General features: G+C 40.5%; 6 protein-coding genes and 1 long non-coding RNA gene across 10 annotated transcripts in view; 4 read left to right on the top strand and 3 right to left on the bottom strand.

The window, feature by feature from the left end:
* Positions 1 to 3,303: 3,303 nt before the first annotated feature.
* LOC130685446 (RING finger protein 37-like) lies at positions 3,304 to 5,318 on the bottom strand. The gene is made up of 2 exons (XM_057508746.2): positions 4,944 to 5,318; positions 3,304 to 4,640 (listed from the first exon to the last, which is right to left on the bottom strand). The coding sequence occupies exons 1-2, from the start codon at positions 5,209 to 5,211 to the stop codon at positions 3,493 to 3,495; spliced, it is 1,416 nt and encodes a 471-aa protein (XP_057364729.1). The 5' UTR covers positions 5,212 to 5,318; the 3' UTR covers positions 3,304 to 3,492.
* A 187-nt stretch (positions 5,319 to 5,505) lies between these two features.
* LOC130685498 (ribosome maturation protein SBDS-like) lies at positions 5,506 to 6,809 on the top strand. Its single transcript, XM_057508797.2, has 4 exons — positions 5,506 to 5,698; positions 5,764 to 6,094; positions 6,149 to 6,313; positions 6,603 to 6,809. Exons 1-4 carry the CDS (start codon positions 5,568 to 5,570, stop codon positions 6,729 to 6,731), a joined length of 756 nt encoding a protein of 251 aa, XP_057364780.1. The 5' UTR covers positions 5,506 to 5,567; the 3' UTR covers positions 6,732 to 6,809.
* Positions 6,382 to 24,501, bottom strand: part of LOC130685497 (ubiquitin-protein ligase E3B-like) — a 66,291-nt gene continuing 48,171 nt past the window's right edge. The window contains exons 2-21 of one of the 2 annotated variants that reach the window (XM_059494355.1): positions 11,952 to 12,140; positions 11,768 to 11,896; positions 11,510 to 11,702; positions 11,308 to 11,445; positions 11,049 to 11,237; positions 10,798 to 10,989; positions 10,287 to 10,737; positions 10,043 to 10,214; positions 9,861 to 9,979; positions 9,584 to 9,777; positions 9,361 to 9,506; positions 9,138 to 9,274; positions 8,899 to 9,062; positions 8,686 to 8,833; positions 8,501 to 8,615; positions 8,275 to 8,404; positions 8,044 to 8,208; positions 7,853 to 7,964; positions 6,800 to 7,023; positions 6,382 to 6,691 (exon numbers count right to left, since the gene is read on the bottom strand). In XM_059494355.1, the coding sequence (XP_059350338.1) occupies positions 6,851 to 7,023; positions 7,853 to 7,964; positions 8,044 to 8,208; positions 8,275 to 8,404; positions 8,501 to 8,615; positions 8,686 to 8,833; positions 8,899 to 9,062; positions 9,138 to 9,274; positions 9,361 to 9,506; positions 9,584 to 9,777; positions 9,861 to 9,979; positions 10,043 to 10,214; positions 10,287 to 10,737; positions 10,798 to 10,989; positions 11,049 to 11,237; positions 11,308 to 11,445; positions 11,510 to 11,702; positions 11,768 to 11,896; positions 11,952 to 12,112 (3,228 nt within the window). In that variant the 5' untranslated portion in view covers positions 12,113 to 12,140 and the 3' untranslated portion in view covers positions 6,382 to 6,691; positions 6,800 to 6,850. Of the gene's footprint in view, positions 6,692 to 6,799; positions 7,024 to 7,852; positions 7,965 to 8,043; positions 8,209 to 8,274; positions 8,405 to 8,500; positions 8,616 to 8,685; positions 8,834 to 8,898; positions 9,063 to 9,137; positions 9,275 to 9,360; positions 9,507 to 9,583; positions 9,778 to 9,860; positions 9,980 to 10,042; positions 10,215 to 10,286; positions 10,738 to 10,797; positions 10,990 to 11,048; positions 11,238 to 11,307; positions 11,446 to 11,509; positions 11,703 to 11,767; positions 11,897 to 11,951; positions 12,201 to 24,501 lie in introns of those variants that run through there. The other variant, XM_057508796.2, reaches the window with a different exon arrangement.
* On the top strand, positions 7,219 to 8,249 carry LOC130685499 (uncharacterized). The gene is made up of 2 exons (XR_008999614.2): positions 7,219 to 7,330; positions 7,386 to 8,249. It is a non-coding gene; the product is annotated as an uncharacterized LOC130685499 (long non-coding RNA).
* LOC130685487 (tyrosine-protein phosphatase non-receptor type 23-like) lies at positions 13,039 to 14,971 on the top strand. The gene is made up of 6 exons (XM_057508787.2): positions 13,039 to 13,229; positions 13,307 to 13,838; positions 13,919 to 13,972; positions 14,067 to 14,132; positions 14,200 to 14,589; positions 14,658 to 14,971. Exons 1-6 carry the CDS (start codon positions 13,075 to 13,077, stop codon positions 14,853 to 14,855), a joined length of 1,395 nt encoding a protein of 464 aa, XP_057364770.1. The 5' UTR covers positions 13,039 to 13,074; the 3' UTR covers positions 14,856 to 14,971.
* On the bottom strand, positions 14,960 to 19,104 carry LOC130685486 (RNA-binding protein cabeza-like). Of its 3 annotated transcripts, none has more exons than XM_057508783.1 (12): positions 18,945 to 19,104; positions 18,506 to 18,739; positions 18,339 to 18,446; positions 18,203 to 18,275; positions 17,470 to 17,504; positions 16,592 to 16,719; positions 16,391 to 16,520; positions 16,061 to 16,312; positions 15,840 to 15,989; positions 15,509 to 15,622; positions 15,228 to 15,441; positions 14,960 to 15,158 (listed from the first exon to the last, which is right to left on the bottom strand). In XM_057508783.1, exons 1-12 carry the CDS (start codon positions 18,955 to 18,957, stop codon positions 15,125 to 15,127), a joined length of 1,485 nt encoding a protein of 494 aa, XP_057364766.1. In that variant the 5' UTR covers positions 18,958 to 19,104; the 3' UTR covers positions 14,960 to 15,124. The 3 variants fall into 3 exon arrangements, with proteins under 3 accessions (XP_057364766.1, XP_057364767.1, XP_057364768.1); XM_057508784.1 differs by having other exon boundaries at positions 15,861 to 15,989; XM_057508785.1 differs by lacking the exon at positions 17,470 to 17,504.
* LOC130685488 (DNA repair protein RAD51 homolog 4-like) lies at positions 19,300 to 20,665 on the top strand. Its single transcript, XM_057508788.2, has 4 exons — positions 19,300 to 19,643; positions 19,719 to 19,921; positions 19,994 to 20,162; positions 20,273 to 20,665. Exons 1-4 carry the CDS (start codon positions 19,385 to 19,387, stop codon positions 20,593 to 20,595), a joined length of 954 nt encoding a protein of 317 aa, XP_057364771.1. The 5' UTR covers positions 19,300 to 19,384; the 3' UTR covers positions 20,596 to 20,665.

Raw genomic sequence — 24,501 nt, 5'->3', positions numbered from 1 at the left:
GGCACTGTTAAAAACTGAATATTGACGACACTCAAAGTCGATCGGTGATACGCTCGGCCGATTCGAAAACACTTTCACCGACGAAACGGACGAAGGCCATCGGCTTTGAAAAAAAAAAAAAAAAAAAAAAAAAAAATCCAAAAAAAAAAACGACTCACAATGTTTTCTTCTTATCTTCCTCGAAGGACGGAAGAAAGAAAAAGAAAATAAATAAAACAACACTTTACTAATGGCTGGGAAATAGTGAGAAACGGAAAGAAGAGAGGACAAAAAAAAAAAAAGTTTGTGTCGGTCCGGCGAATGACTTGTTATATCCAGCCGACCATCACATTTTTCTTGTTGGCAAAGAGCGCCAAATAATAAAGAACGAAAAAATTACAAAAAAAAAAAAGAGTTCGTTCTTACGAATAGGGAAAAAGAAAACAACTGATGGTGGTTGCATTGCTACGGAACGAGAGCATTCTTGTAGCATGCCAATGAAAGAGGGTAATAAGATGACAGAGAGAACTTGACCGCAGACCATCTGTGCAAGATTGCACGAGAAAAAATCGTAAAAAAAAAAAGTACTTGGAAATTGTAGTTCATTTTCTAGGAGAACATAAAAAAAAAAAGGAGGAGGAGAGGAAAAAGAGGCACACACACAAAAATACAGAGGCTACATTTGTCCCCATTCGCGTAATGGATACAGGCAGTGTTAATTATCACCCAACACGACACACCTCAAACCATTCGTCATGGTGATTTTTATTTGTTTACCGAATGACCTGGTTGAACTTCTACCGTTACTGCGCTGGAAAACGAAAACTAAACCTCACAAGGAAAAGAAAAACAAAATAATTATTATCATTCATTTTTTGTTTTCTATTCCCACCCCTTCGGTTTGCGGGTTATTCAATCGGACTCTGACCGAGCTTCACCTTTTGAATTTTGATGCTTCGATTGGGTGGCAAATATTAAAAAAAAAACCTGAATTTTTTTGGACACAGTGGTCGCATACCGGAGTGAGATACAGTCGCACACCCACTAAGGAAAAAAAAAAACCAAACAAACAAAGGGCGCATGTCTCGAAACCCCGAAAAAATAACAAAAAAAAAAGATGCAATCGAAACATTCTTTGGTCATCAAATTTCACGCCGACATACGAGAAAGGGCGAACGGAATCCCGCACGGCGGGCCGTCGTGTTCGACGTAAAAACATTCGTCGTTCGCGTTCATCCCAATACGCAGCGATGGGAAATGAAGTGACCAAATCGACATTGCGTTCCCTCATCATTACGGTTTTTCTTCAAAAAAAAAAAATGAAAAATGAAAAAAATTTATATCCTCAGCCACAACAATAACGACTCCAATGTGTACGCGAGAGTTCCGTTACAAAAGCAACGAATGAAATACATAACGCCAAAAAAAAAAAAAAAAAAAGACCCTACGCCTCCACATGTCCGCACACACTAAAAAAGCCAAAGTACCGGAAAAGACACTAATGTTACCGATACGTTATTACAGTTACCGTACAATTCGAGTGTGTTAATTCCGGTGGACTGTTGAACTTTTTTTAAAAAGCTACTACCTTATCCCCTTTTATTTTTTACGTAACAACCCAATATTTCTGTTGAACTCAATATGGTGCGTACAGATAGTAGTACCCCGTGCTTTTTGTGCCGTTATGTTCCTGACAGGATGAAAAGAAACGAAGCAAAAAATGACGAAACAAAAAAAAACAAACAAAAATGTGAACTTGAATTACTTAAAGGAAAGAAAATATTTCGTCAGATCAATTCGTGTTCCCCGAGTGGTTGAAGATTAAACCGGCTTTCTACTTCTGGGGACTCGTTATAAGAGATCGAATGCACTGTGTACATATTGTATGGAGACACGAACGAAAACACAACGCAATACTAGTAGTTACGTACATTTTGTTTTTTATTATCTATGGCTATCTATCCTTTTTCCGTCCTTTTCCTTTTCTCTAATTTTTGTTTTGTCCAGAGAGGACATTCACCGAATGAATTTCATGGCCTTAGGAACGATCATCGACGTTCCTTTTGTCTTTTTTCTCCCTCAAAAACATTCCGTGCTCTCCTTCTTCACCAGTTTTCTTGATTGTTCATTTCTTTTTCTCTGTTCCTGAGAGTCTCTGACTAGTTCCTTTTTATTATTAATACCTTTGAAAAGTCAAGATTATACAGCGCTGACGGCATTCGTTTTTTCTTTTATTCCTTTCCTCCTCTGGCCTCGTCCCTTACGTTACACCCCACCTACCCTCAACCCCCACCCTCCTTTTACGTCTTGATCATCGTCATAAATCAAAGACACCACCCAAAAGAAAACAAAAACGAAATAAAATAAAAATATGGACAAAAAAAAATCCAAAATCCTTTGCCTTGAAAACATCACGATCGGTCGGAACTAAAAAGGTAAAAAAACGATTCGACCCTCTTCGTTTTTGACACACACACACAAAAAAAAAAAAAGACCTTAAAAAATACATATAATCCTAAAAAACAAATGTCGAAGCAAGAAAAGGAGAGGAAAAAAAATTTTGATTCTCACCTGGGCAATAAAGAACCGATGTGGGGGCGAATCGTTCACGTTTCTGGCGTGGCAAAACCCTTTTTTTTTGTTTTCATTTTCTTTTCTCCCATGAAGTACAAAGAGGTCGTCGAGAACTTCAGGCTCGGTTCTGTTTCTGTTGCACGCGCGCCCACTGTTGCTCCGTTCGCGAGGTAAGAATGAAAATCGAAAGACGGACACGCTGTATCTCTGGAGGAATGAATCTTGGGTTGAACAATGCAAGCTATTTAAAATCCATGTATAATTGTTAAGGAAAACCTTTTCTTTCTGCGTTTCCATCAAGCGAACGATGACTGCACGGTACCGACTGCTTAGCTATTCACCACCTAAACGAACAAAAAAGAAACGAGTCAAACACAATGAAAACAAAGTGAAGAAAATGACTCAAAATGACGGCAAGATAATCATCAACCGCCATAGCACGAGATGTACATGGTCATCAGCACAGGGGCAGTGGCGCTGAAACGCCATCACGTTTTCCGATGGCAAGTCACGATATAATTTTTTTTTCCCGCCTCTGGTATCATTCTACTAGGAGAAACCTTCTCTGCACAATCGAAACATTATATACCCCCTTGTTTTATTATTACTTTTATTTTTTTTTTTCTCATCGTTCTGTTAATGTGAGCCTTCTATATGCAGTCCACGCGAGAACAAGCACACATAGGGACGCAGCTGGCAGATGATGTTTTATTGCATCCAGCACGAAAGAAACAAGAAATAAAAAAAACAAACAAATTTCTAAACTTACAAAAGCCGCATGAAGAAGCAGGAAGAAAACGTGAGCCGAGTGAGACGCGCGCACGAGCGGTGGCAAGCCGTTTGTGCATAATGCGCCCACACATTCCGCAATGCCATGCGTTTTTTGGCACCCCCGGTCTTTGTCGTACAATCGGCCAACGATCGAGGACACACTATTTCCTATAGATGGTGATGTTGTAAGACGGGTTCGTGCAGGCCAAAGGGTAACTGACACTCGCGGCAGGACAGAGCGTCATTGGCCTTCACGTTGAGTAAACACGACCGGCAGATACGATGTTTACATGGCAGAGAGTAGACGGGCCGAACGTCTTGAAAGCCGCAAAGGCAGGCCGAAGTGTTGCTTTTTGGTAAGACGCCAGAAGGACGCGTAACAGGTGAGCTGTTCGGAGCTTTGGATCGCACGGTGGTAGTACGTCTTCCGGTTAAATGTTGCAAGCTGGAAGCCACGCTGGAAAGCCACCTTCTCGACGGATCGATGACTGTTGGTTGTGGAGGTGCGGCAACGGGTGGGTACGCAGATGTGCTGGCTTGTTTGTCTGTGGCTTTTGATTCGTCACCCAGCTGGAGAAGCGTGTCCGACGACCTAGTCTGGATCGGACCCGTTGTTCGCGGGACGTTTTTGAGGCACGGTCGGTGAGATTCTTTCAATAGAAATGAATCGATGCGAGCTTTGAGAGCTGTATCGTAGACGGGACGATGACTGGCGGAGATCGGCTGTGCGGTGAACGGATCGCTTGGCGGTCTGCCCCAAGCCGCTTCTTGTTTGGCGAAACGCTCCAGTGTCCTCTCGTCTATAACGTTACCAGATGGCAAACGGACCGGCATGGCCATTATATCGCACGTCAACCCATCAAGAAATTCTTCGGGTATTTCGAAATCATCTTCAGGCATGGCACTTGCAATTTGAATTGCTTCGGTGTTGGGACTAATTTTGCGGTCGTCAATCACTTTAAGCGTGTTAGAAGGCGGCGCAGTTGTTGACTGGTTCACGTTGTGCCACTTGTGTAGGACAGTTCTAGCCAGTGGAGCTGGACACAAATGGTCCACATAGCCCCACACTGCCAGGCCTCCAATTGCTGGAATTGAAGAGCCAGATGTTTTTAAAATTCTAATTCGCAAACTCCAAACTGAGGACAAGATCTTGGTCATTCGTCCACTTATCTCCTGCCTAGCAAAGTTTTCAGTTTGGGATGATTTGCATGATGGAGAATGTAGAGCACTGGAAAAGACAATTCCTTTTTTGTCACAATCCAAGTAATACTTCCCCACATGGATGAAGGTACCATAGTTGAATGCATCATATCCACCTGTTAATAGAAAACGTAAAAATCTTCCTTGACATGGATGGTCACAGCGGCATGGGAATAACTGTATTTGATTTGTTTGACACACTTCCTAGTAACAATTTGTAACATTCCATCACAGCATGGATATGTATTGCATCATTATAAGATTTCTTAGTCCTATTTACATGTTATCTGATGTGGTCAAATCAGCTGAAGGCCAAGTTCTACATCCTTGTCATTATAATGTCCAAGGTCTAAATTTGCAGAAACACTTACAATACCCATTCATACTGAAATGTAAAATTTTTGGGCTATTTCTCTTACCTGATTCTTCACTTTGAATGAAGATTTCGCATCCAGTAGATTGTTGAGAACCAACCTTGGTATTCACAAAAACACAGCATATTTTTATAGGACATGGAAATTGCACGATTATATCGACGGGTGGGCGCACAAAAGAGTCCGCAAGGAAACCCCGATTTTTCGATACGAGGTCTTCGGAAATAAGGTTTTCTACACCATAATTGTCAGTCGAGACTTGGTTACACAATATTCGAGTGCCCAGACGTTCGTGACAAAAATTTACTGCCATGCTTTCGACCTGAATTCATTACCAATAATTTAATACATACACGAGGGAGGCAGACATTTTCGAACGTTTTTCGAACTTTCAGAACTTCGACTATTTCTCGATCTAAATTCTAAATTCTGCCAGAAAAAAAGTCCGCACAAGGTAGCTTTGCTTTGTATTGTCAAAGAACAAATGCCTTAAGACCTGCAAAGCTATTGTATGCGGATTTTTCTCTGAGAACTTCCTTAGAAAATTGGAATTTTGAAAGTCTGCTATGAACCATGCTTCACAATCCAAGAATCTTTGTTGTGTCGTCTGCACTTTTTCTCACCCTCCTTTCTCTATACTGCACGACCACGCTGGTCGCACATACAAAAATGTCGAAAATATTTACCCCAACAAATCAAATCCGGTTAACAAATGTAGCTGTTGTACGAATGAAGAAAGGTGGCAAACGTTTCGAGATAGCCTGCTATAAAAATAAAGTCGTCTCATGGAGAAACAAAGTGTAAGTTTTTTTTAAATTGTAAAATGAAGGTTGTTCAGTGATGATTTCAAGCCGCTTATCTGTAGTGAAACGGATCTGGACGAGGTTCTTCAAGCTAGAACGGTATTCACTAACGTTTCGAAAGGACAAGTAGCGAAAAAGGAAGATCTGGTTGCAAGTTTTGGCACCGATGATCAAACTGTCATTTGTCAAGAAATTCTTGCTAAAGGAGAGCTTCAGGTGTCAGAGAAAGAACGACATGTGCAACAAGATTCTATGTTAAAGGAAATTGCCACGATGGTGGCTGACAAGTGTGTTAACCCTGAAACAAAAAGGCCATATCCTGTATCCATGATTGAGAAAGCCATGAAGGATGTTCATTTTTCTGTCAAGCCTAACAGAAATTGTAAACAACAGGTATATAATGAACCCTGCTTATTTTCTTTTATAATCATTACATTTTGTCTATAGGCCCTTGAGGTTATAAAAATGCTGAAAACTCAAATGCCTATTGAAAGGGCACACATGAGGTTGAAAATAACTGCTTCGAAAGAGGGTAGGAAGCTGAAAGAAAAACTGGTGAAGTTGTGTACCAGTATTGAATCTGAAGAATGGGAAGACAGTACACTTATTATGGTAGGCTTGCAGGTTTCAGTTTACACTTGACAGTTAAAGAACAGAAACTGTTCTTATTTATTGTATTATTATTAGTCATGAGTTGAAATATTGTACAAATTTCTTTTATTTATTTAATTTTTCGTCATAAATGAGAACGGCATAGGCAGAAAGCGCACCCTTAAAAGTTCACATCTGCTGAACAGATCAAGTTGCATTAAAATTAAGCAATTATTTAAATTTCTACTTTTTCTTCAAACAAAACAACAAAATACGTTCAATGGTATGTGTTCTTATTTTAAAATTACAGGTATGTCTGATTGATCCGGGTAATTTTCGCGAAATTGACGATCTGGTCAGATCCGAAACGAGAGGTCAAGGACACATGGATCTCCTTAACTTAAAGGAAGTAACAGAAGGAGAAGAAATGGTAGAATAATACATTTCCACGATAACTTATGTTAAAAAGAAAAATATACAATTTTTTGGTGTCCGCAGTGGCCTTACCTATTCAAAATGACTCGTAATCTTTGTTCTGTTTGTATGGGCAAAGACAATTCAGGACAGTTCGAATCCGGTATTGCTTGTGATGGCATAACGAAGCTTTTCCTTAAGTGTGCTTCTGCGCTGATAGTTAGGCAATTTCAGTAAATTGAAGCATGTAGAAGACGTGGGCAGTCGGTTAATCGGATCACGCTTTCGAATAGTGAAAAATCCTCTAATGACGCTTCCTAAAAAAAAAAAAAAACAAAAGAAAAAAAAAACAGATGGACTTAAACAAAAAAAAAATTGCTAGTCGTAATAAGGGAGGAAGTGGTGTCTAACAAAGAAATTGAACAGTTGGTGTGTCATAGCGAGAGGTTTTACCGTTACCATTGGATATTCTCATCGTGCCAGTCAAATTTTTTAACAGGATTATTGAATCTAGGTGGTAACGTGTACGTGGTACCGGAAAGAAGTTGTGGAATTAAGAAAGCAATGCAAATCTTCTCAACGATAGGATTGTTTTCACCTGATAGTGGTCAGCTACCGAACTAGGTCAGTGGCCATGAAAAGAAAAATATATACGAAGGTAATTTCATGGTTACTATAGGACGGCAAAAACTGTCTACGCCACTAAAAATTCAATACTTTACGCCCCATAAGCGGCATGACTCGACACGGATTAAAATGTACTATGGCTTTCTTGCTCAATGTTGACGTAAAGAAAGAAAAGAAAAACCAAGGAAAAAAGAGGCTCGGTCACGCTTGGTTGAGCGTGCTTGAAGATAAGCCACAAAGGGAAAAAGGTTATGGACAATGAAAAATCAACTGGGGCGACGGAACCGAAGTATTGAGATAAACTTGGCCGGAAATCAAGCGTGCGATAGCGAGACAACCAAGGGCGTAGCCTAAAGGCTCAGCGGTACTGTTCCAATGCATGTCATTGCGTATTAATTAGATGTAGATGGTAAAGAAACAATTGAGCAGCGTGACTTCCATGCAATGGAAGAACGGCATTTTTCTTAGAAATCTCGTTTGAAACGCCCTAAAAGATTTTATTTCAAAATTCGTCCTCACCTATCGTGTCTCCATTATCTTCGTCCTCATTGACTTCGACGCAACGAATCGAGAAAGGTGGTTGCAGGTGAGCAAAGCCCAAAAGTGGCGGCTTAGAACAACTCGTCACGAACTGAACAGAGTAATTTGCATGATGTCAAATACGTCACTTCCATGAATCCACAAAACAAAGCCATAGGTAAAAGACGTACTTTTAGGAAGAGACGCTTTTCTTCTTCACTGAGGTCATTGTCAAGAATGTCCCACAACCATGAGATAACACGGTGATTGTCGTGAAAACCCCCGTAATATTGCGTGTGCTTGCGCAAGTCTTTGAAGTTAATCGGCCCCTTGTCGTCTGCGATGAGTCTTTGTACCTAGTCAACCAGCACGAAAATGCGTTGCAGAATGAACAAAACTAGATATAAAACTAAACGCGGAACCTCAGGGGTGGAGAACAGGGAAAGCCATTCAGGGTTGACAAGAGTGCGGAATCCTCTCAAGAAAGCCGAAGTCTGGTCTCGGATTTGCGTGTGCATGCGGAAATGAGCCATTTGATGGATGTAGGAAATTCTGAATCACCAAAAAAAAAAAGAATTTAATGCTTTCCATTTCTAGATTAGCTGAAGAACGAATAATCATTTCTCAACATATAAATGTAAAAATTACTTGTTCTCATTGGTAACGGGAATTGCCTTGCCTCCGGGCCGTAATTCTTGTGTTATTAATTTTCCCATGAAATCATCATCCACGGAAAACGTCAGCGATAAATCGGAAACGTCACCTAAGAACGGGAAATGGTATGGTCAATAAAAAAGTCTATTCTGTTTCAATTTTAACCATTGTGTTTTTACCTTCATAGCGTTTGATATAAGTCAAGCTACGATATAATTCCGGATCGAGAGAAGGCAGTTCATCAAGTGCTGAATATAACACGCTGTGCGTTTGACCCAAGACTTGGCTCAAGAAGAATAAAGCTAATGGAACCTCAACCGTAGACCCCTGTATAAAAAAAACAAGAAAAAAGCGTTAATTGCTATGCTTAAGCAAGTAAGACAGAGATATACCTCATAGACGGCTTTTCCGAGCAATTTACCAGCAAACTCAAATAAATGCAGGTGATTGTCCGTCATATAGGAAGTGGGAGACGGATAAAGACGTTGATCTTTTGTTGAACGGAATAAGTTGAGTGAAGGATCAAATAGTCTACGAACAGTTTCTTCCAGAAATTCTGAAGCATAACATTAGGAAAACGCACGTGATTTCTTTCTACAAGAGTGTAAAAACATATTCTATAGCTATTTACCTTTAAAAACTCCATCTTGATCTATGCCTGCTTCTTCCAAGCCTTGGTAATTTATAAACTTAACGCGAATGATGCCTTTCCATAGCTGCACCGGCAAATCTGCCAACTGCCGGAAAGAGTCTTCCACCATACGCATCCTATGAAATCCAGGAAAAACCCAGAAACCATTGACGTCGTACCTTTATCAAAACTACAATGATGATAAGAATGAAAAGAGCAAAACCTGTGGACTGTTATAAGGATGGATTGTGGCGACGCCGAAGCGGTTTCCGTCAAACCCAAAGCGTTTTTTTCATTGGCTATGTACTTGCGAAAAAGCAAAACCCGATCTTCTAATGGAATAACGTGTGGCATCTTTTGAAGTAGCAGCTGGAAAGCGGAAAATTATCAAAAGAGTTTGGTGAACTATTTCTTTAAATCAGAAAACATACGACGTTTCGCTTTACCTGAACAGATTGTCTCCCACGTTCTAGTTCGGCAACGAGAAGCGAGCTCTTAACGTCCTTGACAAGCCAGTGGTCCTTGGGGGCAAATGGACGCCGGCAGTCGCGGCGATAAATTACCATTAGTAACGTATGGGCTGCGTGAAATAGATTGTAATTCGGCGTCGATGATCCAAGGGAATGAAACGATGTTGCATCTGAACATCCATGAAAGAATTGTAAATAAAATATATCAGAAATCAAATTTTTAAAATGAGCCCCAAATAGAAGTAAGGCTTACCGGCTAACCCACTCCAAATAGCTTTAAACATGAAGTGATTGAGAAATGATGAAATATTGCAAAACTCTAATAGCGTGAAAGGTTTTTGCTCTTCATACATCTCTATGTCGTCTAAAACACTATAAAAGAAAGCAATTAACTGAAAATAGGGAATCATGCATCGGTGCGAGCGGCAAGCTTACGTGACAAAGTGCGTAGTTCCTTCGCAGAAAAGATGAAGCATCTGGCATTCTGGTGACAGGCGCTTAGAATCGACTGACAGTAAATCGAGATAGGTTTTTAATCCATGATTCGGTCCAAGCGAACTGATAAAATGCCAAAGATTCGGCAAAAAGTTTTCTCTGCAGCTCAGTGCTTTAAAGACAAAAACGACGCGTTTTGAATGATATGCTAGAAAAGCAATAGTCAAAAAGAATTAAAAATTACCAGTAAGAATGTCCATTCGCATCTGCGTGAGGGTAGATAAGGCTGTTTGGAACATCGATGCGACAAGGGCAACTTGGGTAACCTCGGGACTACCTAGCCTACGGAGTGTATGGACGACTTGAGTGCCTCTACTGGTTTTGTTATTTCCTAGCGCTTTTTTGAAAGCTGTGACTAGATTCTTGTCATCAGGTGTCTCCCTGCGAGGATCTGGAATGTTAAGGCCTTGGCGTTCGGCGACAGGCAAGCAAGCTGTCAGCTGTTGAACTAATGGAGAAGTCCATAGGAAACTAAGCTGTTGCTTAATAAGAGGGGTCGTCTCTTGAACGTCCAGCATTGAGGTGGACTTTTCATCACTGGAAAACCAACCTAGGATTGGATGCCACTGGGTCAGATTCGATTGCTTCGCTTGCACATATCTCTGGCAATGTTCCAACAACCTGCAGACCAAACACTGGAAAAGAAGACGCTTGATTAGTTCAGTTCGCAATATACACCTTTAACGGGAACTTACGACAAAATTCGGAAAAATCAAATTTTTCAGCGAGTTTTCTTCTTCCATTTGAGTCAAATGAATAATATTTCCCAGCAAACAAATAGAAAACGTTGCCTCAAGCGTGTGGAATACAATACGCGTGTTTTGTTCGGTACTAAGAAAATCCAAAATGCGAGTTAAAAGTTCATTTGACTTAAACTGCACCACTGACTAGAAATGAAGAAAAAAGTTTAAGAACAGAATTCAAACGTATGCTGAAACGTGAAAACCTCGGGAGTAATTGCATGCAGGTGAAGAATAAATCCAGGAACGCTAAATATATTAAGTATGTACAACGTTAGTAGCCGACTGGAAAATTCTGAAGCTATTAGTGGTCTTAAGCTTAGGGTCATGATCGCAGATACGGCTGCGTGCTTGAGGTATCGTCGCTGTCCACATAATCCACGCAGTAACAATGTCTATGAATAAACCGTTTTACATGCTTATAAAGAAAAAAAACGATCTTTTTTTAAGTTTAAACAATCATACCTTAAGCACAGGATAATAGGTGAGTGATACAAGACAGCCCATTACATTATTGCACAACTGTTGCATACCATTCTTCAATGATTCTGGTAGTTTTCCACTATTCAAAATTTTCCAATTTGTTATTGATGTGAAACTTATCTATTTAATAAAATTAAATCAGCAATTTATATGACAGATTTTACATCAATTTATGTTGTATTACCAACAAGTGGAGGTATACTGTTAACTGTTTTGAATCATGGGGTGATTCAGGTTTTAGTTGCTCCATCATGCACAGCGCTATCTCCAATACTTTTTTCAAGTGGTTAATCCAAGGAATTGCATGATCTTTATTTAGTGCCACCCCTATGCAGCTTAATTTAGGAGATTCTTGTTCAAGACTTGCAATTAGATATCTACGTTGAACATTTTAAATAAAAATGAAATTCAAAACAAACTTTAATAGATGGATTAAATATACCTGCAATATATTTCAAATCGTTCTTTGTCTTTTGTATGGTTGAAAGTCTGTATCACTCTTCTACTGATTTTAAAAGCATCTATGGAGAGAGGTTTCCCCGATTCCAAAAACGTGGCATCAAATTGTAATCTAGATGGGCACAACATTTAAAATTGGAACTACGTTCGCCAAAGTTCCATAATACCTAGCTTCTCTCCATATTTTGATGCGGCAAAGCCATCCACGAACCATTCGCTGAATCTTGACAGCTGATTCGTTCTGTGATTTCGCATTCTGTCGTATTTCTCTGGCAGTTCTAGCTTGATTCAGGAAAGTATCTTTCGAAGGTGCGACACCTGCAAACATTCTGTTTTAACAAAAAACCGATCGATTTCTACGCGAAACCTTGAAGAACTCCTGTCTAACCTATCAAATGAATAAAAATAAAACGTAAATACAACTTTTTCTTTGAGTCGACTATAAAATTATCGTCTACAAGAAGATATCGATATCACCAAATCGATATTCAAACATTTACATCTTTCGTTGTAACCTTTTTTATTATTAAATTTTTTTTTATTTATTTCGTTCTTCGTCTGGGATTTTTTGACTAATTTGTGTGTGTGTATGTTTGTGAGACGCTAGCTCCGAGCTAGACAAGCAAGTAATCTTCTAAATACACATCCGTTGTTTTTGGCATTAGCGTTCATTATCTTTGCAGACATACGTCGATTCCGAGAAAAAGGCAGCATTACAGGACCTATCTTCAGATGGAAATGAAAGCCAAATGACTAGAAACAAAATCGAAGTAATAACAAATAGATTGTAAAATCAATGTATTGTCTCTTCTTTACAAAAGAAACGTTGATGGGAACAGGAATGGTGGTTAAGCATTGTAGCAGACGATTAAATATCGTAAAACCTTATTTAAAAACTTTAGAGGATCAAAATGTGACGGTGCAATGGTTTGTTGGTTATATACCTGGAACTGGGCGCAGATTATTTTGGGATTACAAAGGAAACGTTTAACTGTACAATTCTCAAAGGAAGAGGATTTGAAATCATGGCTTTTAGATCATGTCCTAGATAAGAAAAGAGGGTCACTACAGCCTATGGAGGTTATTGACCGTCGACCGTTAGTTTTGGGTCTTCCTTGAAGACGACCTTTGATCCACTTCCAGACTGACCTGTTCGTATAAGCAACAAAAACCATGAGACAAATGAAAGGGGGGTCCAAGTTTAAGGAACAGGAAGTAACTTTACCTGAATAGAAAACGGTGAGATTGTGGCGTTTGGACTCGCAGTCACCATCAGAAATTCGACCCGAGATGATTCGTCTGAAGCAACTCACCACAGTATGCCTGTTGGCCGCAGCAGTGGCTGCATTATCTTCAACTGCCCCTCACGATCAACCGCATTCTCCAATCAACTTTCAAGGAAAAAGGCCTCAGCCAATTTTTCAGCAAGAAACTTCCAAACCGAGGTAAAGTATATATTATGCATTTTATTGCATAGTTTTTAATTTTTACGGAAGGTTTAATAATTTTATCATTTACCTAGCACCGACCCAAACGAGCGTGAAGAATTCCTCACTCATTCGCTCGGAACGTCCAAAGTGATTATCCGCCCAGTTTCACAATTGACCACTCCGGCACCTCTTCAAAGTCAGCAACCGGCAAGCGACAGCAATGATGGCTGCAAATGTGAACCCATCGACTCTTGTCCTATCGAACTGATGGATTTCCGATTCGCAGTCAGCTGCGAATACGGAACTGTACGTTGTTGTCGACCATTAGAAACTGTTCTCATCAAAGAAACAACGCCCAGCAAGCCAATGGTGGTGACTCCGTCTTCAACGCTTAAATGGCCCAAGAAGTCGTGTAGATGCAAACTACGCAAAGACTGCGACGAACAGTCCGTTGACAGGAAATCCGAAACGAGTTGCAGCACCGGCTTTGTTCGTTGCTGTGAAACAGGAACAAAAATTGAAAACCATAAAACCGAAGTCAGCCCAGAAGCACATGTTCTCGGAGGCAATGGCTTCCGTCCAGTCCAATTACCTTTCCTAAAGATGCCGCAACCTGCGGATGAGGTAAGAATCGAAAACCATGTTTGATAGGATCCGCAATTAAGCGATTTTGGTCCCTAATTAACTTGTTAATCCTATCTTAGAGAATATCGGAACAAGAACCTCGGCCTTCTGATCAAGAACTTGAGCCAACTGAGGTACGCATATTAAAGAATTTTTTTCTATGTATCCTACATAATCAGAATAATTAATCATGTTTGTTGTTTTTTTTCCATTTTCTTCGTCTGATAGAATGCTACTCCTGTGATATCCGGAAACATTTCTGTGGAAGATTCTGTTCTAACAACTACGGAGAAGGTAGAATTAAGAATGCTCAGGGGCACTTTAAATTATTCACTGCACTTAATATACTCTTTCTACTTAGGAACAAGAAAATAATCAGGGTCAACAAGAAGAACAACAAAATTTACCGCCGTCAGCCGCTCAACAGTTTCAGCCAACCAGGCCTTTAGCCCCAACTCAACAGCAAACAAACCAGCAATTTGGAACTCCTAGCCGCCAACCAAATTTTCCAATTAGAAACCCTACCTTAAACAAGTTTTCGGTGAATCAAAATCCGATGAACAATGCTCCAGGGCCACAATTCCAGCAACCAATTCAAAATCAACCGCCAAATGGCCTTCCACTTCAGCAACTTCCAATTCGACCAAGTCCTATTTTCCGGCCACCGAATCCCGGAGCACTAAATCATCCTCAACTGGGCCAGCCAATTCACACCCAATTTCAACCTAGCTTTCCAATAGGTACACCTATGGTAAGCGAATCATTGAGCAGTTTTCTATTAACATGAAATAATGTGTGCTGTTAAAATTTTACCTCAAGGGTCAACAAATTCCCTTCCAGTCTTCTTTGGGTTCATCCAGTTTCAATCAACAGCAACTGCCTCCAATACCACCTCACCGTAGACCAGCGACGCAGCCTCAGCCAAGCACCTTTCAACAACAGCAGTTCCAGCGACCACCTCCCGCACCAACAAGCGGAGGGGGCTTCTTCAGTAGTTTAATGAACATGTTTAACTAGACGCTACAACCTTTCGTATCATATTTTTCTTTCCTAATTTATACTCCCTCCTCGTTCCATAATCCACGCAAACAATAACATTTAGTTGAAGTAAATAAAAAGTATTAAGTTGAAAAGTTGTTGTATTATTACGGTTTCAAGGTGGCTAGTAGGAAGAGAAAAATGGAACCTTTTCTCTTCTTTTCCAGCCAACTGTCGCACGAGACCAAAAAAAAACTTAGAACATAATAGATACAGCATTTAAAAAATGACGGTTACTTGCACCCAATCTAATACGGCCTTGATCGATCACGTCCGCGGTCACTGCAATGTTTATTATTAAGAAAAATGAATAACCCTTTCTTCAAAATAAACTCTAAAATCTAGTCATACCCGAAACTTGGGCCTCCGCCGCCACCTCTTCCACCGCGGTCACCATAGCCTCCTCTATCGCTACCTCTTCCTCCGCGGAAGCCACCGCGATCTCCGTATCCGCCGCGACCACCACCGTAGCCTCCACGGTCACCACCGCGTCCACCACGGTCACCAAACCCGCCACGATCTCCATATCCACCACCTCGTCCACCTCCACGATTAAATCCTCCATCTAAAGAAACACCATAATAACTTTAAACGGCAAAGAAAATATTTATTAAAAAAAAAAATCTTCTTACCATCGTCTCCCCTACCACCGCGGAATCCACCTCTTGATGAACTGTCTCCGCCACGACCACCACGGCTTCCTCCACGTCCGAAGCCACCACCGCGGCTTCCACGATCATCATCATCTGTAATTTGAAACGTGACAATAGGTATTGGAATTGATACAAAAAGTTGGATCTAATGATGAATCCCAATCATGCTTTTTACGCGCTTCCGGCGTATTCTGTCCATTAGGTACCGGATTTGGAACAACTCCAAACGTTAGGTACTTGAATTTCCAGAATCAGTCAGTAGCGTTTTCAGTTCACTCATTAAGAAAGTTTGATTGGAATTAAATATAACCACTAGAAGCTCCTCCGCCACCTTGAGGTCCGCCTCCGCCAGCCAAATCAGAACGAGGGGCTTTGCAGCGGTTGCATTCAGAGCGCCATGCAAAGTTGGTGTTTCCACAGGATGGTTCCGCACAGCGCCAGTCGCCTTCTCGGCCAGGACCTACCAAAATGTGAATGCAAGAAAATTAAAAATCGCAAACGGGCAGCAACTAATCAGTTTGCTTTCCCTACCGCCTGATGGTGGTCCACCTCCACCACGACCACCGCGATCACTACTGCCACCGCGATCACCACCTCCTCGGCCACCACCCCTGCCACCGAAGCCTCCGCCGTTACTATCGCGACCGCCTCCACCAAATCCTCCTCCGCCACCAAATCCTCCTCCACGTGCTCCGCCGCGTCCACCACGAAATCCACCTGGGAAGTTATTCTTCCTCGTGGCAAAAGAGATTTTCAGCGTTGGTCCGTTATTAAATGGTTGTCCTGGAATATGAATTTCAGTTATTTAGAGATAACTTTTTTTTTTTACGACAAAATGAATTAGAACTAAAAATTACAAACCGTTGAACCACTGGATTGCGGCGGATGCAGCGTTAGGATCATCGTAAGTAATTGTTGCCTCTCCTTTAGGAGCGCCTGTGTCACGATCTTTGAATAACCAGATTTTCGGTTTGCCTGTTTTTTTGTCAATCTATCACAGAACAAAAACAGCAAATATCAAGCACTAAAAAAAATTGATTTAGAGAAAAGGCTGTTACATACTTTGATAACGCCAATCGATCCAAACAAATTTTCAATCTCAGCCTCTGTTACGTTTTCTGGAAGCCCAGATACGAATACACTGTCATCCATGACTATTCGATCATCTCCAACGGGTGGGCCAGCTCCTCCTTAAAAGCAAGATGTCCATACAATATTAAATGAGCTTCAAATTTAAAATAAACGACGGCATAAACAAGTCCCACAGTAGGGTTACAGGATGTACTAATTACTTTAGTCGGACCGTTCACCAAACTTTCCATGAGTAAATTTAACCTTTTGCCGATCTGTTTTACCGTGTTTGTTTCATTTTGTCTTACCCTTTATAGACCAGTTTAAATCAACTGTCTATGTTACAAACAACCGATGGTTGTTCTGAATTGGTTTGTTTGCTTTGACACACCGTACCATTATTTTTCTGTTGAATTATTTTTACACACAACAACCTTTTGGAAGTTTTCGGAACAAACCATGCTGCTTGATGGAATTTTGTTTTTACCATACACACACACACACCGCTTAAAGGCTAGTACTCATTCGGCCTATTTTGGGATTTTAAATCATGGAAAGTGGCTGACAATTGACTGAAATACCGTAGCAAATAAAAAGGTAAAACATACTCCAGGTAATTCACTTTACACGCAGAAAGTCTGATACTCTTACAACAAGAGCAGAGAAGTTCTGTGCCGCATATATCGTAAATACACACCAGGAGATGTAATAAGAATAAAGATGGAGATAGAGTATTTGGCTTGATACTTGCACCAACAGGAATGTGATTTGGAAGTCGAAGATTTTCATCACAATGGCAAGAACGTGATATACCGTACCAGAAGTAGACACAGTAAGGAAGGCATCGTTAGATGAACCTTTTGAATTACCTTTGGGAAACCCGTCTCTGCTTCCAGCGTTATGACTGCAATAGCCAGAAAGATACATTTGCTATACCCTGTCTTTAACACCAAATTGACACCAAGAGGCATTTGCCATCTTGCTTTCAAAGTTATTATGGAACACAATATATGATAAAATTTAATGAACAATGAAGCTATTTTACTACGTCGTAATCCAAGTTAAAATTAAATCATAAAAGAAACATTACACCCTCGTTTTAAACACGCTACAGCTTTCAGTTGCGAAAATAAAAATTGTTTCCCAGAATGACCAACTTTGAGTTCTTTTTGAAGTATGCACTCGGCACAATGGAATCCAACCCGAACTTTTACGAACGAAGAGTCATCACATTACCAAAACTATGTTGATGTAAACGTATACAAAAGTATTCATTACCAATTACTTAAAAAAAAAAAAAAGTTAATAAAAAAAAAATTTAATCGAAAAATTGAATACTGTCACATGTCCCATAATTCCCAACGCACTTCTTTGCGTAACCATTGTTTTCCATAATAGGGAATACCCATCTGTTAAACCAGATTGATTGGAGCATAGCCAATTTTTTTAAACACATCACCACGAAATTTTACAATGACACTGAAAGTGTATGTTGATACACTCACCCAAAGCTTTTTCAGTTACTGATATAAGATTACACACCCTAAATTAGCTACTTAGTTTTTAAAACAATTTCAACAGATAGTTCAAAACAAAACTCACCTGAAACCTCCCCCTCCAGCACTTCGATCACCTCTATCGCCGCCGCCGTAACCTCCTCCACCACTGCCGCCGCCTATGACACAATAGCAATCATGAAGGAAAAGGCCGATCACATACATTTAAGGATTGTAATTACCTCCATAAGAAGCAGATCCACCATATGATCCAGCATTGTCATAGCCAGCTCCACCACCACCATAAGGGGCTTGTTCTCCATAAGCACTGTAGCCAGCACTGCTGCTTCCTAAAGTGACAAAATATGTTTGATTCATGTTAATATACAGAAACAAAAGTTTTAAAAACCTGAAGGATAGGCAGTAGATGGAGCACCACCAGCACCACCTTGCTGGGTACTATATCCTCCTGCTGAGCCATCACCTCCTGAATAGCCAGAGTATGGTGCTGCGCTTTGACCTTGGCTTCCCCATCCACTGCTTGCAGCAGCTCCAGCCGGAGGACCTCCATATGCAGGCGCTGTCTGATCATAACTGCTGTAGCCACCATAACCACCTCCACCCCCTCCAGAATATCCATACTCTGCAAAATTTAAATAAACTACTAATGAATCATAGGCACAAGCAGCAAACTTGTTCGGGATTTCACAAATTTTCAAGGTTATTTCAACATATTTTAGCTTAAATAGACTAAAAGACAGAAATATAGATGTTTGGTATACACATTTTTGACAAACAAGCCAGTCTACTTCTACTTTTAGAAATTACTTTTATTAAATTCAACTTACGATTATCTCCCATGATTGATTCACTAACGTCAGAACGAGATGGTTGCTTCAGAAAATGCCCAGCCCGGGTTCCGGTTGTAACGCTTTGGTAAAAATGTCTAAACTCTCCTAGGGATGCTTAGCACAGCGCTGCCACTTTTTTCCTCTACAATGCTGCCTGATAGACAAGCAAAACACCAAGCTGAAAATTAATAGTTTAATATATAATTGTATTTTTTGTTTTTTATTCATTCTCTAATGAAGAATCTCATGAAATAATTAAAATAGCTGATTTTGACTATGAAGAGTTTTCCTTCATAAAACATATTTATCAGCGATTAATGTTACAACTTTGGCAACCTTTGAATCTTTGTCATTTCAAACTCTGGAAACCAAAACAGAACGTTATTCAATGTTTAATATGGTATTGCTTTGTTTTTATTTTCTGCGATTTTGTAAAAATGAATCTCCTTTCCGAAAGCATTAGTCCCCTACTTACTTTAGATAAACTAGAATTACTTAAAGCCCATAAAGTTTTGACTTCACTTGACTTTGTGCAGTACAATAATGACAAAATTGCTAATTTGATCGGGCAAAATGTTAGTGAAATCATAAAAATAAAAGATCAGATTCTAGCAGCTAACAACAGCAAACCATTAAGAGGGGATAAATTGTATGAAATGCTCTTAAAAAGAATGACCATCATCACGAGTGGAATTGGTAAGTAATAACGTAATAAAAATTGGTTTGTATGATGAAATAGATCTTAATGGATTCAAATTAAAATAAACTAAGATAGAGTTGACAAAATGTTGGATGGAGGCATTCCAAGTGGAAGACTAGTTGAGGTATTTGGGGAACCTGGATCTGGAAAGACACAGCTGGCATTACAATTGACAGCAAACACTGCACTTAAACAGCAACATATGGTTTGCTATCTCACAACCTCTGATGCAAATGCTGAAAGAACACTGGAAATCATGCATAGTTTACAAGAAGTCAGTAGAGCAATCTTTAATTTTACCCAATTCTGTATCATATCGTAAAACACTTTCGTTAATGGATTTCAGGATGGGGACCATATGAAAAGTTTAGAAAGGATCCACTTCTGTTATGTGAATGATGTTTATCACCTGATGGAAATGTTATGGGCTCCAGGAATGAGGGAGTACAAGCTTGTCGTCATTGATAGTTTAGCCACCTTATTCTTACCAATTCGCGGTGACTCGTTCAATGATGGTACGCGACAAAAACGTCTCTTTCATGAACTCAAACGTTGCAAACGTCGTAAAACATCATTTGAATAACGCGCTTAAGAGTTAATTATACTTTGTGTTTCTTTATCAAAGCCATCAGCTTACTTAACAAAGTGGCCAGCGATTTGAAACGGCTAGCTGTAGTACATCAGTGTGTCGTGCTGACCGTCAACCATGTTTCAAGGGGACCTGCCAAAGGAACAGCATCGACTCCAACTCCTTTCCTTGGACGCTATTGGTGCAGTGTCCCTAACCTGAGATTACACAGCAAACACCTGAACAAAGACGAATTTCAACTCACTGTCGTGAAAAATATTTATAGCCCTGATCCAGGGCCCAACTGTTGTTTTTGTTACTTTTTTAGAAGTCGAGTTGACATGAAAAATGAATGCAAATCGATTTCGCCTCATATCTAATTGTTGATACTCATATTACGCTGTATCCTGTGATACCCGATATAAGTACACAATACCAAAATATCCCTAACAGTTAAATAGTTTCGTTTTTTACTCCCACGGCTCATCTTATGAATGGGAAGAGGCTTTGAGAGAGAAATCTCAACTTGGTGTAAAAGAGTTCTCGCCCGTTGGCGATCGGTTGTATGTGATCTTCTGCGAAAGAACATGAGGACGTAAAGGAAGAACTAATCTTTCGCCAGTTTCGAGTTGGAGAAACATCCTCTTAACTGCCAAAACCGGCTGCTGCCGGGGGATCACCGTGCCGTGGACAAACGTTTGTGTAAGGGAGAATTTCACGGAAACCATCACTAACCCAGCGTGCGGTCTCCCCCCTCCGACGGCTACTCTTACACCATCAGGAATCCCCCATTTGTCTGAGAATTCCTTCTGTTTCAAACCAGTAGAGCAACCTTTAGAATCGGGGAGTCACCCTATTTCCAGCGGAATTGTGACTGTTGGAAAAACTGGCGAACACCAAGTGTTGGGTGTCTTTATTTTGGAGAAAAGCATGTGTGTTAGCGCGGGCGCGAAGCAGCGGATTTGTCTTGTACACACTGTACACGAGAGTCCCCTAAAATAGCAAGAGAAACAAAAAAAAAAAACTGGACATCAATGTGCGACAATAAAACTGTTATGAGACGGGTGGGTCAAAAGAACAACGTACGACCTCTTCCAGTTGCCAGTCGTTGGTGCGAAGTTGACATGCGATCCGAGTTCTCCGTCACAAGGAGTGGCCGATTGACCATCACTGGACTTGTAACATACACATAGACACACTCGAAGTAGAGAAGAAAACGGGGTGGGTGGGTGTTGGAGTCAAGATGGATTGTTTGTCCGCCACATTCACAAATGTTCTGACAGCTCGGCTTACACCCCTCTTGGTCAAGTTTTTTTTCCTCACTGCTCGCTAACACGTCCGACATAGTATCGGAAGTCGTTGTTGCAGTAATAGCTTTATATATGTATATTTTTTTAAGGACAGCGACACGACTCAACCTCGGTTTGCACACATCGAGCACTTTTTTTTTCAAGTCGTTTTAGTGGTTTAAACATGGTCTTATTAGATTAGCCACATATGAGAGGTCAGCGAGTTCGATCTCTTTCGATATAGAGGTCAACGCTTCTGGATTTCGTATGGTGTTGATGACGCACTAAAGAAGAACTGACAGACACTAGTGTGTATACTACGGATATGACGAGTGCAATAAAGGGGAGACTCGTTTAGTAAGTCGTGATGTAAAACTATCATCTGGTCAAGGAATCCACCATCAGTCAAGTAAGCCGGATGTAACAGAGCAACGACCGCTTTACCTGTAACACTACGAGCGAAGGGATTTCGCTTTCGTCATCCAACGAAAGTAACTTGAACACGCAGGGTCGATCTATTAAAAATGACGTAGGTGCGGATGAACATATTGCGCACCGTCGAGGAAGTGGGGATCTAAACTGCTACCTCTTGACGTGCCAAAGTTGGATGACGTTTCATTTGTGAGACAATGATCCAAGTTGTCTCACTAAATCAGTCCAGTTGTTGCATCATTTTATTTTCCTAAACAAAAAAGAAGGGAATAAATAGAACTCAATAAAAAAAAGCACCCAAAAAGAAAAGCAGCTACAATAGCATAGTACCTATAATAGTGGCATAGTGATGGTAGTAGATATTTTAGCCCCCCCTCCGGATGCGCAGGAGATGCTGAAGAGCGTTCACACACACACACACTGTATGACCGTAGCAGCTCCTACAAGAGTTTCGGCCACAAATCTGCAGCCGCCGGGACAGCTAGGGCTCCTCATTAGAGGAGCTGGGGATTGTGAAGTATGCCAAGTCTGAAAGTCATTTGTACATCATCGAATCGTATAAAACTTCACGTCCCCTCTTCCGACATGGCGGCGGCAGCGGAGGGAGATAACTCCCGCTCTCCTTCTTTTATATACACACGCAGTATACAGATAAATATATTTTTCTTCAATGTTGCCTGTGTTTTTGTTTTTATTTACCTCGACCCTATTTTTAAAACGGTCCCTTGTATACACAGAGAAAACCGCTACGGCTCCTGGCCCTGTCTCTACCCGATTCCCGACAGCTTCTGGCCAGGATCTGGGTATCTAAAGATAGACATATCCCGCCGCTTGTTTACCTGAGACTTGATTTCGAAAAAAAGCGAAAAAAAAAGATAAATGAAACTTTGCATTAGTTAAAACTAAGAAAGAAAAAAAAAGATTGAAGACTAGACAAACAAACGGAATGAATTCGAAATGAATCTAAAAGTTGGCAATTGCCGTTGCCAATATCGTGGTTTACACGATAAGGATTGCGAGCAAACGAAATAAAAAAAGAGCGCCGTGGGAGGAGTAAAACGTGGCATTTGATGGATTAGTAATCCGTTAATCGAATGATGGCGGAATTGGCTAGCGGTGAGGATTGGAATGACCACGGACGAGTGAACGGTCCGACTTTGTTTCGTCCGATAGGCTCCGCCCGGGCGTCGGTATGAGTGAAGCCGCGCCCCTCGGATCGGCATTCCGTCCTCATCATTCGTCACTTGGTACTGAATTTCAGCGGCGCACGCGCGGGTGTTGACGGAATTATAGGTAGCCGAAGCCACCCGGAGATGCTTGAAGGCTGGATGGCTGGAGCAACAGCATAACAAACCCTCCTTTTTTTTTTTTTTACTTCTTCTTCTTTCTTCTATATATACAGCGCGCCTCATCTGCACACGTTACACATACACGAACACACATACGTTCCTCGAAGTTTTTGCAGCGCATCCAGCAGCTCAGAGACTATATTTCAAACGGAAGGGGAAAAAAAGAAATGAAGGAAACAACAACGAAAATAAAAGATAAAAAAAAAAAAAAGGACAGCAGCTGGCCAGTTCACTATTTTCCTAATCGTAAATCGTAGCAAATTGGTCCCTCGAGTTCTAATAAAAATCCACAGTTGAAGTCAATTGGTTTTTTTCGAATGGTTTGTGATTTTTTTTTTTTTAACCTTTCCCCGTGTTTCTGTTTGCGTTTAGTCGGTCGAATGCTCGTCGTGAGTATGAAGTGAGAAAGATCGCAGCGAAATTGAAATTCATGACTGCGGAAACCATGACTTTGAAAACTGGAAGGATGTCTTCCTTAGCAGTTGGGATGCAAGCTATTTTTATTGGCATAACTTTGAAGTTCCTTTCATTTGACCGGTTGAAACAGAGAGATGAGAATCATAACAACAACATCCCGAGTTACAACAGTAAAATCTCGTCAAAGCTGACGATGTGAGAAAGGAAAGTGACGTTTTAATTTCATTTCTTAGAAGAGCCATCTACACGGCTTTCGAGAAGAGTAAACGAGCGGTTTGCCAAAAAGAAGTTTCCCAACTTAAATGAGATTTTTCCGATTTAGGAATCTAATAAGATGTCGAGTGATTTGATAGCAGGGAAACATATACAACGTTAGATCAAATGAACCAAATTTCATTAGAAAAGAAATACTGGTCCTAGCTATCACACCCGAATGTCGGCGTCCAGCGGTGAAACCGAAAACGTTAAGGGCACGGTGTGTCACGCTACGAAGACTTTAACTTTGCATTTTACTATTCCACGAATAAAAAAAAGCACAAGGAATCGGCGAGCGTTCAATCATGGCATTGGAAAAAATGTTTCATACCTCCTTCCAATCAAAGAAAGCTAAAAATAAAATTCCTTGCATTTAACCGAAATGAATTAGAATGCCACCTCAAAACCAGGAGTCCAAGGAAGATCCATTACTCATGGATGTTCAATTAGTTAAATTTAAAAAAAAAAGAACTCGGACAAGAAAAGCCACTGAAAGTGTAAGTAAATCAAACTAGTTTTACCTTTTCCACAAGCGTTTGCAGGC

This window comes from Daphnia carinata, chromosome 3 (genome assembly GCF_022539665.2).
Source record: "Daphnia carinata strain CSIRO-1 chromosome 3, CSIRO_AGI_Dcar_HiC_V3, whole genome shotgun sequence".
In the NCBI taxonomy this organism is placed as follows: domain Eukaryota; kingdom Metazoa; phylum Arthropoda; class Branchiopoda; order Diplostraca; family Daphniidae; genus Daphnia; species Daphnia carinata.
The sequence above is the reverse complement of the archived record's forward strand: the minus strand, read 5'-3'. Positions and strand labels throughout refer to the sequence as shown.

Bases quoted from the DNA above. Each gene is read 5' to 3' on its own strand.
- LOC130685446 (XM_057508746.2), bottom strand. From the start codon at position 5,211: ATGGCAGTAAATTTTTGTCACGAACGTCTGGGCACTCGAATATTGTGT. The intron at 4,641-4,943 runs GTAAGAGAAATA...TTCTATTAACAG, and splicing joins CATTCAAAGTGAAGAATCAG to GTGGATATGATGCATTCAAC.
- LOC130685498 (XM_057508797.2), top strand. From the start codon at position 5,568: ATGTCGAAAATATTTACCCCAACAAATCAAATCCGGTTAACAAATGTA. The intron at 5,699-5,763 runs GTAAGTTTTTTT...GCTTATCTGTAG, and splicing joins GTCTCATGGAGAAACAAAGT to TGAAACGGATCTGGACGAGG. The intron at 6,314-6,602 runs GTAGGCTTGCAG...TTAAAATTACAG, and splicing joins AAGACAGTACACTTATTATG to GTATGTCTGATTGATCCGGG.
- LOC130685487 (XM_057508787.2), top strand. From the start codon at position 13,075: ATGATTCGTCTGAAGCAACTCACCACAGTATGCCTGTTGGCCGCAGCA. The intron at 13,230-13,306 runs GTAAAGTATATA...TCATTTACCTAG, and splicing joins CAAGAAACTTCCAAACCGAG to CACCGACCCAAACGAGCGTG. The intron at 13,839-13,918 runs GTAAGAATCGAA...ATCCTATCTTAG, and splicing joins TGCCGCAACCTGCGGATGAG to AGAATATCGGAACAAGAACC.
- LOC130685486 (XM_057508783.1), bottom strand. The intron at 16,521-16,591 runs GTATGTAACAGC...GTTCTGTGATAG, and splicing joins GATCGATTGGCGTTATCAAA to ATTGACAAAAAAACAGGCAA. The intron at 15,159-15,227 runs GTATGACTAGAT...TAAACATTGCAG, and splicing joins GGCGGAGGCCCAAGTTTCGG to TGACCGCGGACGTGATCGAT.
- LOC130685488 (XM_057508788.2), top strand. From the start codon at position 19,385: ATGAATCTCCTTTCCGAAAGCATTAGTCCCCTACTTACTTTAGATAAA. The intron at 19,644-19,718 runs GTAAGTAATAAC...AAATAAACTAAG, and splicing joins CATCATCACGAGTGGAATTG to ATAGAGTTGACAAAATGTTG. The intron at 20,163-20,272 runs GTACGCGACAAA...TCTTTATCAAAG, and splicing joins CGGTGACTCGTTCAATGATG to CCATCAGCTTACTTAACAAA.